Here is a 15,281-nt window from a genome sequence, read left to right on the forward strand (position 1 = left end):
GTAATGATGACTTGGCAAAAAAAGCGTATAAAATGGATGAATTTTGTTTACTAAATTTTGTTTACTAAGCGGAACATGTTTGGAGGAGTAATCCTGTGTGTTCCCAGGGCTAAAAAAAAAAAAAAAGTGTCTGCTTATTCACATCAAATTTGGTGTTGGGTAAGTTTCTTTTGTCCTGTTTGGTGACACCCTTGTTTTTGAAACTCTGACCGGTGTTTAGATTTTTGCCTTCCTCTTGGAGCAGCCACGCATCATTTCATTAATCACTTCCTTTTTTACTTCCCTGCTGAGGATTAATGAGTACTCTAAGTACATTCTGATAACGTGTTCCGCTGCAGGGTTTGGATGCAGGCTTTGCCTCCAGGCTGGCTCACACACTTCAGCAGGACTAGCCAAAGGACTCCTACTACCTGCATTGCATTTTTGCACATGAAAGCCGCAGTTTCAAAAGAATATACAACAGTGGAAGCTGGTGCGCTGCTAATGAAACTTTTACATCTCAACCACCTTGACTGACTCTATCTTAGATACAGAAGTAGGGCAAGGAAATTTAATTCCAAGACATTTGCTGGAGACAAATCTGTACTTCACTTGGAAAAAATCCCCGTCAGAAGTGGCAGAATGCGGCAGGGAAAATCCCAGCCCCAGTAAGGTGTGCTCACATTATGAGCACTGCTGGAGCTAGGATTTTAAGAACACATGTCTTTGGGAACAGTTATCCATTTAATTGGACCTACTTCATTAGAGGAGCTCACGTGAGCTTTATGGGGTGCCTGGGTTTTTTTTTTCCCATTCTCACAAATCTTCATGTACAGTGGGATTGAACACAGGCTGGGTGAGGTGGTGAGAAGGATCATGGCTCTGTGCATATACATGTGAAAAATGCCAATCACTTGTTTTTAAAATTTTAAAAGTTTAATAGTAATAAAAGGGTTATAAAAATAGAAATATAGTTAGAGTATTAATAATTTTGACGATTTTGAATTAGGACAATATGGACAATAGAAACAAAGAGTACAGACATCCGGGTACCTTTTTCTGGGCAGCACAAGCCCGAAAAAGGACACACGTTAACACAGGATTAACCCTTAAAAACAACAGCCTGTTGCATATTCACACATCTCATACATGATGCATAAATTCCATTCAAACACAGGATCCTGTCTGGTCATCGTCAGCTTCTTCCTCTTAATCCTAACGGCGTCGCCTGTCCGACCGAGGCGGGAAGAAGTTCATTTCTTCTGATAAGGGAGCAATAAATTCTCTTTCTCTGAAAGATTTACGTGTCCTGTGGCTGCTATTTCACTAGGAATCCTTTCTTTAAAAAAAAAAAAAAAAGTATCCTACGTAGCATAGTTTCTATTTTAACATTTTGCTATAACCTAAAACCATATTTAACAGAATTAACATATTTAAGAGAATTAATACAGCATTACTTTCTAACACAACACATATAATATTCACTTTAATATTTGCGAAAAGCCAATCATAAAATCCGCATTTTTCACATACACAACTGGACGCCAGGACGCCACCGAGATTATCTCAGAGCGTTTAGAAATACAGAAGCGGGTCGGCAGGACGCACCGCTCTGCAGCCAGCGAGGCACCACGTCCCGCCGTGGCCGCTCTCCCCGCCGGCCGCGCCGGGGCTGCCGTCACCCCGCCGGGCTCCTCCTCCCCCGTCACGGCCCGGGCTCCTCCCTCGCCGCGGCTGCGCGCCGGGAGCGGTGCCGGGCCGAGGGGCCGAGCGGGGTCGATGCTGCGCGGGGCCGCGCTGCTCCCCCGCGCCCTGGGCGCCGGCGGCTGCTGCTGCTGCTGCGCGGCCCGCGGCTGGCCGGGCGGCAGCTCCCGCCCGCGGGCCGCCCCGGGGCTGCCGCCGGGCCGCGCCTGGCACCGGCCCGCGGCGGTGCCGCCGGGCGCCCGCGGACTGCGCTGGGCCGGTGAGCGTCGTGTCGGGCCCCGGGACACGGGGGCGGGGGCAGCTGCGCTGCGGGCGGCCGGGCCGCGCGCGTCGGGATCGGGATCGGGATCGGGATCGGGTTCGGGGGGGCCTTGTCGTGACCGGCGCTTCCTGACGTGTGTGCCGGAGCCTGAGAGCGGGGCGCCGCGCAGCTCAGTGCCAAGGGCGGTGTGCTGGAAGTAGAGCTGTGTTCTCTCTCCGCAGGTAAACTTTACCAACTTGTCCCCACTGAGACCTCCCAAGCCACCCTAGCCAGCGTGTCTCCTGTTTTTGCCGTGGTACGTACCTGCTGGCATTTCCGCCAGCGAGGGCAGCCGGTGCAAGATGATGGTGCTTTTCCGTGTTGTTTGTTTGGTTGTTTTTTAATCTTAAGGCGTCATAAAAACAGATGGATTTGTGTCTCGGAGAACGTCCCTAAGTTCTAAATTGTTGTTTTGAGCTACTCTGATTTGAGACTGCTTTTCTAAAGCCCAGCATCTGCTGGAAGTTCTCTGGCTCTAATTGTGAAAGCAAGTCAACTCTTGGAAGTGCTGCAGTCAGAAGTTTGTTCTTAAGTTTATCAAGGCTTGCTAATACCTTATTAGTCTTGTATCTTTATAGCTGCAATTCTAAGCAAACATAGAATTTGGTGAAAACAAGCTCTCTCTCTATGTTGTCTTTTTAAAGACAACTGAAGGCTGTTTGCAAGCTGCTTGGTTTGCACATTATGGTTTTCTTTTAAATATGTATATTGTGAAAAATCTCATCATTAGTGCCAGTGAAGGAACATGCGGTCTCCTTGTTGATAATGAAAAGCAGTCATTCTGCTTTTCAACAAGGTGCTGTGTAACTGCCTTGTAGCTCTACTGGAGTGAATGCTTATGTAGACTTAATTCACTGAAAGTCTAAAAGTTTAAAAGTCAGTAATGTTGGATTAAGCTACACTGTTTATGAGGAAAAACAACTTCATTATTAATTCAGAATAGCAGTCTTTCCAAGAAAATAATTTTACTAGGAAATGCAAGCATTAAGTGAATAATATGAGTGACAGATGCTAAGACAAGAAGTATTTAGGTGCAGGCTACAAGCTAAATAGTATGTCTTTGCAATACTTGATGTGGGCACAATGCCTAACCGTACAGTCTGTGATAATCTTTACTTTTTAAGTTTTATTTGTAAATTTTTCAGAGTGTTACAGAGCAAATAGCTGAATTTTCAATGCCAGATATAAGATGCCTTGCTGGTCTCCTCTCCGTGAGATCCAGTGATGCCAGGTTTAGACTGGACATTAGGAAGCAATTATTTACCTAGAGGGTGGTCAGACTCTGGAATAGGCTTCCTAGAGAGGTGGTCAGTATCCCAAGCCTGTCAGCATTTGAGGCATTTGGACAGCATCCTTAATATCAGGCTTTGACTTCTGGTCAGCCCTGAACTGGTCAAGCAGCTGGACTCTGATCATTGTAGGTCTCTTCCAACAGAAATAGTCTCTTCTAAGTCTGATCCTCTGTAAATCACCTCAGCAAGGTTTGTGTAGGAGCACGGTCATGCAGATGACACTGGTCACAAACACAGTGAAATGTGGTTTATTCATGCAATTATTTTGCTTAATTGTGAATAGAGAGCATAAAAGTTCCTTTCTCTTCATAGTGTTTTCCATTTGGCTTCTAGGGAAGTGCAAATAATTTTAGAAATTGCTTTCTCTTCATAGTGTTTTCCATTTGGCTTCTCGGGAAGTGCAAATAATTTTAGAAATTGATTTCTTGTTTTATAGTGGTTCTGTGAACTTATTTTTTTTTTCCATTCCTCCAGATGAAGTTTGACAAAGAGGGAAATACTACCTATTTTGGTAAGTTTTCATTGTGGTTTTGTTTGGGTTTGTTTGAGCTTTTTCCTTGTCCAGTACAGAAAAGCCCAATTGAAATCTACTTGGTTAAAAAAATTATGTTTCAGCTATTTCACTGTGTTTATGTTTGAGATGTTGCAGCATTTCTTCTGTTTTGCTGCCTTCCATTGGGCCTTCATAGCATCTCTATTGTTACAGTTTTTGTACATTAAGTAATATTTTGAAAATAATATATTACCATCTCTCAGGAAGGTAATTTTTGCTTTGCCTTTTTTTTTTCTGACCACCCTGCTACTTTTCTCGCCTTGTCTGACCATGTAGGATTACATGTGCTTTCTCAAAGGAGTCACTTGTTTCTGATGTGAAATTATTGTCATGGCCAACTTTTTCATTTATATCTAGAATTTTTCCACTTAAAATACAGTCTTTTAAATGCTGTAGAAAATAACTTGGATTGAGACGTCAATAGGAGGAAAACCTTTAAGAATAGCTGGGTTGTTTTGTTGTGGGACTTGGTAACACACTTAGGATGTAATTTTGGAACATACATGCTCGTCCTCTAAATGTCTTCATCTAAAAATATTTTCATGATAGAAAAGAAGAAAACAGAATTGTACCAGGAGTTGGGTCTTCAAGCTCGAGATCTAAGATTTCAACATGTGATGAGCATCGCAACCAGGAACAACAAGATCATAATGAGAATGGAGGTAATGGTTTCCCTATAGCTGAGTGTAAACCCTCTCTCATCCTTGCACTTTGATTTTCTTGCACAGCCAGAAAACAGCAGCTTTCTGTGACATGCAGTCCAGCAGTAAATGTTTCTTTGGAGCTCTGCCTAACAATCAGCTGTACACATTAGTGAGCATTTTCCTTGTTGAACACTGGAGAAACATTACTAACATTGTCACAGAAGTAAAGGCTGGTGCAGAGCCTCTTCTCAATCCCTGGCACAATGCTGTGTCTGAGTTTCTTTGCAGTTAGCATGAGATTTTGTTATTTTCTTACCTGAAATGACATTTGAAGATTGGTTTTATCAAAGCCCAAATCATCAAATGTGCTGCAGTGTTACAAAAAATCTTCAGTGAGTTTTTTTTCAGACTCCTTACATGTACTGTCTTTTTCAGTTCTTGAAGGCTGTCATAACACCAGAGTTTCTTCTGATACTAGATTATCGTAATTTAAGTCTGGAACACTGGCTCCTCAATGAACTAGCATCTCAGCTGGCTGGGGAAGGTCAACTAGTCACATATTCCCTGCCCTTTGAATTCCGAGCCATAGAAGCAATTCTGCAGTACTGGGTGAGCTATCTCATTTTTTAAAAAATGTTTGGGAAGTTCTTGCTACACAGAAAGGGCAGTATGACTTTAGTCTTGTGTTAGTGTTTACATGTATATATTTTTAAATGTATTCTGCATTTCCACTTTCTCTTTTTTTGTTTTGATCCCTTAGTTCTTACGGTTTTGTTGTGTGCGTGTGTTTTCATTCCCTTTCCAATAAAGGAAATTTTCATTCCCTTATCCAAATAAATATTTGGATATGATGGCTTCACTACCATTTGAATAATGAAAAACCAAGTCAGAATTTCTTTCTAGAGATATGTTGTAGTTGGAATGAAAATCACACAAAATTGCTGAGGTTTTGGCCTCTTAATCAGGGGTCAGATGAGATTTCTAGCTATCATTAGAAAGCTGTGCTTGCTAATTCTAATATAACATTTATAGACAATAGTGTTTTAGCTTTATTAGCCTTATTGGTGTGGTTGTCACTGGGTTTCTGTTCACTTTCTATGAAATACTATATTGTGCACTGGCTTTGTGTTTATGGGGTATCCATATAGGAAGTATTTCCCAGGCACTGGAAAGCAGGTTGTATTAAATACCTATTACTGTGAATTCTGTGTTGAGAGACAGGAGTCAGTTGCCCAAATCATTCTAAATGAATTATTTTAATTCTTATGAAGGATCATGTTGTTATCTAGATCAGCAAACTGCAGGAAAGACTTAACACTTTGCAGCCTCAGATCCTTGAGACACTGGAAGCCCTAGTGGATCCCAAGCTTTTATCCGTGGATAGGAGTAAACTACGCATTCTTCTGCAAAATGGCAAGAGGTAACTAAGAATAAGATGTGAAGACACTAGAAGATGATCATAGAAAATGGCACGCATTAAAGTGTTAGAAAAATGGTATCTGATATTAATTTCCTTAATTACTGTAGTGCTGGATTGTGCACCTTATTTGGAAGCATAAAAGTCAATATATGAATTATCTGGTGATACAGTGGGAAAGGGAAAGAAATTCTGAAGAGTCAGAAATAGTTTCATGATTCTTAAATAGCATCTGACAAAACAAAATAATACCTAAGAGAATCAAACAGTGGGAAAATGTGAACCTTAAAAAACCTTCCCTTTAATGTAAACCTTTGTAAATCTACCTACATCTGTGCTTTGAGGTTGCTTGTACAGTGCTACCTTCATGTATTGGCCTCTCTCATATGATAGTGCAAACATGTGCTTGCTATGTGCTCAAAGAGTGCTTGTTTTTTTGGCTTACAAATACTTCCAGAAACACATCTGGATGCCATTTAGTGTGTGTCTGTACCTCACTGGTCTCCAGAGAGATCACTGCCACAGCTAAATGTGTGGTTTGTAGAGCATGTTTTGAGGAGCTCTTACAACCCTGCAAGGAAGTCTTCCCTGGCCACTCTGGCTGGCAAACTCATGTAGAGATTACCTTTGGGTACTGGTGCCACTGGCTATTATTTGACCTTTTGCCTGTTCTTCTTTCAGCTTATCAGAACTGGAAACAGATGTTAAAGTTTTCAAAGAAACAATTCTGGAGATCTTAGATGAAGAAGAAGTAATAGAAGAACTCTGTCTGTCTAAATGGACTGATCCACAAGTATTGTATGTATAGTTTGAAACCACATACATTTTTTGAACAGTGTATTTTGTTTGAGGAGAAGTTGAAGACTAAACTGGATGTTTACTGCTAAAAATCAGAAAGAAAAAGTCTTTCTAATTTTTTTAAACTCTAATGCTTGCTACTTCAGAAACGATTGTAGTTGCCATTTTGGAGAGGAGCTCCATTGTTACACAGTTACAAAGAGTTCTTGACATAACAGGCTGGATCATCTAGTATGTGATGGGACAGGAGCAGGATGGCAGAAAAAGCAAATGTTATTTTTCTATATAAATCAGCACATTCTGGGAGCAATTTCTTCAGTTTCACCAAAATATGGCAGGTTTTAAAGCTTGTCTTGAGTAGGTCAGATTCCACACTTCCTTTACTAGAAATTTTCTGAATGCCTTGCTCCTAGTTTTTTGCTCAGCAGCAGAACCTGAAAGAAAGAGGCCTTGGAGTAACCTTGGGCACCTGAAGAACAGCATTCCAGGAGATGTATGTGCAGAGACAATCCTATTGCACTCTGGGGTTCTGGTGCAGGACAGCACACAGCAACAGCAATGCACTGGTCACTTTAGTAAAAACTAAAAAACAGAAAGATATTGTATACAATTTCCAAATGTTTTGGGCTGAATTGTATTTAAATCTTGGGCATAGAGATATGTTTTATATATAAGCAGACAACAGAAGTTACCTTCCAGGCTACTTTGTGAAGTTGCTGAATGATGCTTTTGCCTGACTGCAGTGCCTGTACATTTTATCCTGTTCACATGGTGTGTGGGTTTGAAGTCTTGCCCTGCAGAGCTTAATCTAAATGTGCAGCAGAAACTCAGTGTTCCAGAAGTGGGACATGGTTTGCATTTCTAAGGCATCTTCTGGAGCAGTATCAGAGGTGGCTCTAAATTCCAGCTGCTCCTGAGTCAGCAGCTGGTCCTTTTCCTGGTTTTGCTCACAGCCTTCCTTTAGATTTAATACAGTCTGCTGGCAAAGCCTTTGTTGCCTCATGGTAGACAGTGTGTAAGGGATCTAAGAAAGATCCCAATGGCACCTTATGCTTGTGTCAAGAGAAACACACAGTCATCCCTTCTTTCAGACACCAGTACACAAAGGTAGGAGAGGTAGTAGGGGGTTGTGTGAAGAGCTGTGCTGCAGGATGCAGTGAGGCAGTCTGTGCACAAGGCACACCAGGAAACACAAGCCATGACAACACATTTGGAGGCACACTGGCCATGTGTGAACAGCTCTTTTTGGATCCAGGATTGATACAACTGATAGGTGGTATTTGGTGAAGTCAAATTTGAGTTCATCCTAAAAGGATGTTGAGGAGCCCAGTTAGGCAGATGGGTGCCATCAGAAATCTTTTGCAGCAGAATGGTGAACTTAGGTCAGAGAGATGAGGCAGACCTGTTAACTTTGTGTGAATGAATGCCAGAATGTAGAAGAGTCATGAGACAGATGGAGATTAGTTGATGAAAGCACATCCAGTGGCACTTATTTTCATGTCTTTATGGCTGTCTTTATTTTGTATATCCCCAGAGGAGCTGATGTAAATGTAAAGATCCTCATCAAGTATGACCTTGAGCTGAATCTGTAATACTGCAGATAGTGCTCTAAGACTTTCAAGTCTGCAGCTCCTCTCATCTCCATGCAGTGAAAACCTCAAGGTTTGGAGGGCTTTCAAATCAGGTTGGCTAACTCAGTTTCTGCCCCAGAAAGAGAGAAACTATGCGCTCTGTTAAAGGTCCTCAGGGAGCTTACATGAGTTGATTTGTAAGACATACCACTTATTTTCATGGAAGACCATTTCAGAGATGTTCCTTTAGCAGTCAGTAATGCCAGGAGGAGATTCATTAAAAACTTCAGTCTCTCTAGAGAAATGAGATCATACCACAAAACAAAAAAAATAGGAACAATCTTCCTGGCTTTGCTGCTTAGTTTCCAAGCTCTTAAAGACCTCAGATGCTTCAGGTTCATCTACACAATGCCAGAAACATGTATTTCAGAGGAAGACTGCTGCTTCAGCAGTAGCACTCTGAAATAAGATGAAAGTCTTTCAAAATTCACTTCAGAGAGGAGCATCTTTCATTAAGATAGTCACTCCTTGGCTGCCTCAGGATTGAAGAATGCTTTGCAGCAATTGCTGTGGACAGCTTACATGCTTTATTACTAAACCATTTTAATATAACCTAAACCATCTCCATCACTGTGTAATTGTTTGTGGATTGAGTTTGTGTATTATTGTTGGGAGTTTTTCACTACACTGTTACCAGCTCTCACCACTTGAGGGCACCAAAAAGTTCTGTCAAAATAGTTAACATTTTATAATAATTTAGTAATATTTAAAATGTTTGTAACTTTTAATCTTTGTAATATCCGAAAAAAATTAAAATTTGTGGTGGTGTGCATACTTTGAGCACATCAAATGTTAACTTCACTACTTAAAATAACTGATTGCCTCTGCTGAGGTGCTGATAAATATAGAAGTATTTCTTTTATTTTATGCTGTTGGAACTGATGGAAATTCCTCACCAGAAGGTTGGATTTTGTGGTGTAGTCTCTAACAGCATTCTTGTTCCCCACAATTCTTACATGCCTTAACATACCAGTAATACACTTCTATACAACATGTATGTATATACATACCTGTATATATAACCAGCAAAATATAAATTGTTGCTCACAGTGAGGAGAGTACATCTGGGATTGACCATGCAGAGGAAATGGAGCTGCTGTTGGAGAATTATTACAGACAAGCAGAAGATCTTTTAAATGAAGCTCGTGAACTCAGAGTACTGATTGACGACTCAGAAAGTATCATCTTTATCAACCTGGACAGGTTAGCTACCATCTGTTAGATTACCAAAATCTGGAATTTAGATTTTCTTGGCCTAGACTCTCTCAAATTTTACTACAAGGAAAGTTGGAGAATTCTGTCTTAGTGAGGGTTGAACAGACTTGTAGTCACAGCAGCTGTATTGTGCTTTTCTAGTTGTGAACTGGATAAAGCAAGGCAAGAAGACAGCCTAATGAGTGTGTGTAATTAGTATGTAACTCTGTAGCCAGGCATCAGTCTTCTCTAGCAGTAAAACCTAGCTTCTCCTAGACCCTTCAGGGGAGCTATCCAATACAGGAAATGTCTGCAAATTGAGAAACACATTAAAATTCTGTTCAGAAAAGATAACTAGTCAGAATCTGACTAGGCTACTCAGGTTTTCAATACAAGTTAAATTATTACTCTGTAGAGTGATACAAAAATTAATAGCTTGGGAGTAAGTTTCTCTTTCTCTCTGTATGCTACATTTTTCACATTTAGTCAGATTTCTTACTGAAAAAGAGTTGTAGCTTGCATTTGCATGAACATGCCACTCTGAGGTTAGTGTTTAATATTCTTTCTCCTCTGCACTGAGGAGTTACCTGTAGAAACACTTTGTGATGCTGTATCAGGAAACCACAAAAATCTTTGAAATTCACCCAAAAGGACTGAAGTTTGTGGTCTGCAGCATTTAGCAACTCCATTTTTTGTAAAATGTATTAATTTGCAAGGTAACAAAAAATTTTTGTCCATTGTGTATACAGACGTAGAAATTGTAGCCAGATGGTGGTGCGAGGTTACAAATTTCAGCAGAAATTTCCTGTTACTCTGTATATACACCTCTGAGAAGTGAGCAATACTGGAAAGCCTGATGATGGTTAAGCAGAACCTGCCGCCTTTAGAGGTGTCCAGATGTAGCAATGTCAAAATGATAGTTTCTTTGTACTGTTGTTTCATGATCATTGCAACTGAGTTACATAATTTCAGCATTACTTCCTCTCTTTCACTACTCTTTTTTAGTGCATTTTATATGGAATTTAAGAATTTAGGCAGCAAATAAATTTTTGGGTTCCCCTTACAGATGTTTCTCCCTTCTTTAGCCACCGTAATGTGATGATGAGGCTGAACTTGCAGCTGACCATGGGGACTTTCTCTGTCTCTCTCTTTGGACTCATAGGAGTTGCATTTGGTATGAACTTGGAGTCATCCCTTGAAGAGGTAAGGAACAAGTCCTGCGTTTATCATAAAATGTGCATCCTGCTCTTGCAGCTTATTTCATATTTGGTACAACTTCATTCTTTCCATGGATAAAGCTCCAGTGAGTCATGTGCTCATACAGTCACTTCTCTTGTAAGCAAATTACTTCATGGAAAACTGCACAGTATTGTATTGTGGCCTTTTTTCTGTGTCATGTCCATGGAAAAGAAATGGGAAAACAAATTTTTGGTTGTATAAGTAGTTGATTATAAAGTAGTATTAAAGTTTTGTTAATGATCGTCTATTCTGACAAGAGCAGCTTTGTGTTCCAGATACAAGTGTTACAAGTGTATCTGTTGAGCAGCCAGGGCATTTCCAGCACATCAGAGGAAGTGCTCTACTGTCAGTAATTGTTTATACCTAAACTGGGGAGATAGGGGTACCAGCTGTGGGGGGGGGGGGGGGGGGGGGGGGGGGTGCAACTTTAAAACTGCACATGCTGCCTTTAGACTTCTCCCTTTTCAAATCAGTTAAATATAAGGATTGAACTTTCAAACTTCCCAGTGAAGGAAGGAAAACTGCATGGAACAGTAACAGAATACAGTACAGTGATCCTAAATAAAATGCTTTGCTGTGAAACAGCCCTTTTTCTAAGGAAGGGTTTGGCTGTTGATGGTGAAGAGTTTACTGCTTCCTCTTCTAAAGGAAGAAAACACTGGTGGGGAGTGAGAGATTATCTTTGGGTAATCCCTTTTCTGGAGAGATAATTGGATGACTAATGAGAGTGTCCTGTTGGTAGGACCCCAGGATATTTTGGTTGGTGACAGGGATTATGTTTCTGGGAAGTGGACTGATCTGGCGGCGCTTACTTTCCTTCCTTGGGCGGCACCTGGATCCTCCGCTACCTCCTCACGTACGTATGGCTGGCTGGGGCTCCTGCCTCACACTCTGCTTGTACACTCCGTTCCTAAGGCAGAAAATGAGTGGCTTAGATCTTAGGGTAGGCCACAAAGCATGGCAAAATTCAGCTCAGCGTCTGCTCCATGACAGAAAAGGTGCTTGCTCCCTAGCTGGACTGAAGGAGATGGGCAGCCCCAGCACTGGCCAGAAGTGAAGCTGCAGGCTGTTCCATGAGAAGTGATGTATTTACTTTCACCTGGAAGCCCAAGGAGAGCTGGGGCTAATGGTAGAAGCAGTCCTCATCCTCCTACCCACATAATAACTCTGGATCCGTAGTCCCTGACTTGTAAAAGAGTAAGTAGAGCTAAAAGGATGATGAGGATGAGCACTAGCTGTAGCCTCTCTTTGGAGAATGATGCCGTGGTTGTGATGTCCTGACTCTCAGTCTGAAGTTTGTAATAGTCTCTTACATATGCACCAGTTATCTTTGTCATTGAGGGTACCGAACTATAGGAAGATTTCCAAAGAGAGCATGCTCAGATTAGCATGTTTGGGTCATTTTCCCTATTGACTACACTTGCCAGGACTTGTGGAACTGTGTTGTCTACCTCATCTCTGCACTGTAATATTTATAGCAGACGTATCAGTAAAGTCAAAAGTTAAGTTGCTACAAGTAACAAAGAGAGGCTCAGATAAATTCCCCTTCTTCCCTCTCCTCTTTTGCTACTAAGAATCAGCTGGCAGTAGTTGTGGATTCTTGACTATGGCTACAGTTTTCTAGAATATCCTGAAGTGTAGTTCAAAATGAAGTCCAGCACATACTGACTGACTTGGAGAAAGATATTGGGAGGTATTAGGGAGGGAGAAGCCAAAGACACTGTTCTGAAAATAAGGAGAGCAAAATCAGGGTTCAAGCATCTGTGGAGCCTTCCTTCTGCCACATGTAAAGCAGCTTCTCGTGTAATTAGGCTGTTTTGTTTCTTGCCTAGGTTCCTGCAGCTTTGAAAAAATCCCAGCCAGCAGCTGGAAGAGTGGACATGAAGACCAATCTTAAAGGAGAAACATTTGGGCTGAGCAGAAGCACGTTAACAAACCAGTAGGAACAGCAGGAATGAAGAGACTTTTGTTGTTACAGGGTGGACTTTGGACTCTTTTCCTTGTATTTGTTCTTCCTTACTGAAAAGTGCAAGAATTTCTAAACTTGCTAATTTAATATATATTTTGTGCCAAAAACCTACAATGAAATTTTTAATGCTCACGCACATAAGGAGAGAAACACGAGGGCAAATAGCAAAATGCTTTCTGTAGTAGTTTCACCTCCACCCCGTGTATGTGCCTGTAGTTTTCTGTATCACATACATGTACTTACTTTTTGGGCATTTTCATTTGTAGTGTTTCTGTCAAATGCTGCTTTGCTTAATGGCCTTTCTTACAAAGAACAGAATTTTTGGCTTAAAGAAGGAAGCAGTCAGGACAGAACGAGAATTATTGATCTGAACTGCAGATTAGGAATCTGACTTCAAAGAAAAACCCATCCCAAGAGTGACTTCTTGAATGGATTTTTAAGGCCCTATTTAATTGCAGAGAACAGGTTTTCTAAAGCAAAAAGCATACCTGCTTCTCTTGTGAAGCATGACTTCTAGATTGGCGGCAATGGGAAAAAAGGAGCAATAAAAGGCTTTGAAATGTAGCTGCTAATCTTGTATATTCATTAACAATTAATTTTAGGCTCCAAACAGCAGTTCTAGGCACAGGGCAAGCGGGCCTATGGATAATGCCCACTTGAGTTTTCCATCTCACACTGTTTCAACATACATTGATACAGCTGCAGTTTAACACGTCCTTGTGTTGCTGTAATTCAAATTCTGGTAAAAATCATCAGACAGGTTGTTGGTTTTTCTTAAGGTGGGCTGTGCTTTCTCTCTTACCTCCAAGACAAAGCATGGACTACCCTGCACCACAGTAAGTAGCCAGGTTAGTTAAAGGTGTGGAAGCCTGATGTCCTGTGATAGGCTGAAGGAAGGAATAAAAGCCTTAAGGCAACTATTTCTGTTTGTTCTTAGGACTTCTCTTTGAAGGTGCAGTTCTCCACTGGTTTCTCTCAGGTTGTAGAGGGAGCATGAAATGTGTCTAAATCACGTCACACTGTCCATTTCTTCTTTGGGATTTTTAATCTATCTGTAACACAGTGAGCAGCTCCTTAGGCGCTACCATGTAAATCATTGTACTGGCAGGGTTGAAAAGACAGCAGCTGTAGCTGTGAACATTCTTCTCAGGACTAATGAGTAAAAGATGGAAATAAAAAGGTTCATAAATTAAAGTTGTCCAGGCCTGTGATTCTGGTTTGGTTTAAGTCAGTTGTATGTGGTTACTTTCCAACAGTTCTGTACGTGACTTTTAAGTACAGATCCTAATGGCATGGGAAGGTGAGAAGGATAATGGGGCTTGTAATGCTTCTGAGTTTTTTAGCTGATTTTTTTCTAGCCTTTAAGCTTAGCAGGTAAAGTAGTAAAAAAATTACCCAACTGAGCAGTCCAATTGTAGAAAACAGTTGCAAAAAACCTTGGCTGATAAACCCCAGGAATCTCAGTATGTGAAGGGAGATAGATGCTGGTATTTCCAAATGAGCTGTAGTTTCTTTAGGCCAGAGGTGATACTGGTGCAGCTGTTAGGGAAGCTTTCTCATTATTTTTTTTACAGGGAGGCTTCTGTGAACTACTTTTGACTCTTTACCTGTACATTACTGACTGAGAGCACAATAAAAACATAGAGCGAAAGACATGTCTTCTACAAGACTGCTTTTTATCTTTAGAAATATGCAAATGTTTGAAGTTTTTCTTTAAATTCAAGTAATCAAAATGCAGTCAAGTGCAATAAAATTATGTGGAGGTCATACATAGAAAAAAGCCAGTGGAGAGTGTACGCTCAGAATGGAATTGCTACAGAACATACTGGTTTTGTCAATTTTGATTTGAAGAGAAAATTTTTATTCTGGCCTTAAAAGGACACTGCTTGTTTTGCCTCATACCACAGTTAACAGATTTGTAACATAAGTACTGCAATCCCAGTTGTAGCCAGTTACTTTTTTTCACAAAGTTCAGATTTAACTTCTTTTTTAAAGTGTTCTGCAATTTGGGCAATTCCTCAAAACAGATGCCAGAATGCATTGTAAATCAAGCTAATGTTCATCTTGCCTTTTTTGATTTGTTTAGAACAACATCCTTGAGAGAGAATTCCTAGGAAGGTAGGTTGAGGTGTTTTAGAGTATGACGTTTAGAATTCTGTGCAATTTTATTTAAAATAAAAATAATGCCTTGCCTTTGTGAAGGAGGCAAGAGAGAGAAAACACACATATGTGTCTACAGACTAGCATTGGTAATAATTGTATCAACACATTCTGCTGCTCAAGTTGTTTAATAGATAATTGATGCACACTGTTAAACCTGCATCATACAAAATTAGTGTTAATTAGTTAAAGACAATACTGTTAACAATAAAAGCCATTAACAACTCTATGTTACCATGGTCATGGAATTTTACACAAAAGCAGAAAGGATGTCAAGAGTAATCAGCCAAATTGCATTTTCTCAAACTTTATCAGTCTTGCTTGTTCTTTTTTTCCTGGGAGAGCTGAGCTGCACTACACCCTCAATGCACACCTCAAGACTTGAGAGAGAGAAGAGAGA

General features: G+C 40.7%; 1 protein-coding gene across 1 annotated transcript; it reads left to right on the forward strand.

The window, feature by feature from the left end:
- Nucleotides 1–1,758: 1,758 nt before the first annotated feature.
- Nucleotides 1,759–15,030, forward strand: MRS2 (magnesium transporter MRS2; the record flags this gene model as incomplete). Its single annotated transcript, XM_084216367.1, has 11 exons — nucleotides 1,759–1,942; nucleotides 2,167–2,240; nucleotides 3,751–3,787; nucleotides 4,379–4,491; nucleotides 4,909–5,082; nucleotides 5,763–5,893; nucleotides 6,572–6,688; nucleotides 9,370–9,522; nucleotides 10,599–10,716; nucleotides 11,495–11,608; nucleotides 12,585–15,030. The coding sequence occupies 11 exons, from the start codon at nucleotides 1,759–1,761 to the stop codon at nucleotides 12,693–12,695; spliced, it is 1,326 nt and encodes a 441-aa protein (XP_084072493.1). The 3' UTR covers nucleotides 12,696–15,030.
- Between the last annotated feature and the right edge of the window lie 251 nt (nucleotides 15,031–15,281).

The sequence above is a fragment of the Fringilla coelebs genome, assembly GCF_963513975.1.
Source record: "Fringilla coelebs genome assembly, chromosome: 1".
NCBI lineage: Eukaryota > Metazoa > Chordata > Aves > Passeriformes > Fringillidae > Fringilla > Fringilla coelebs.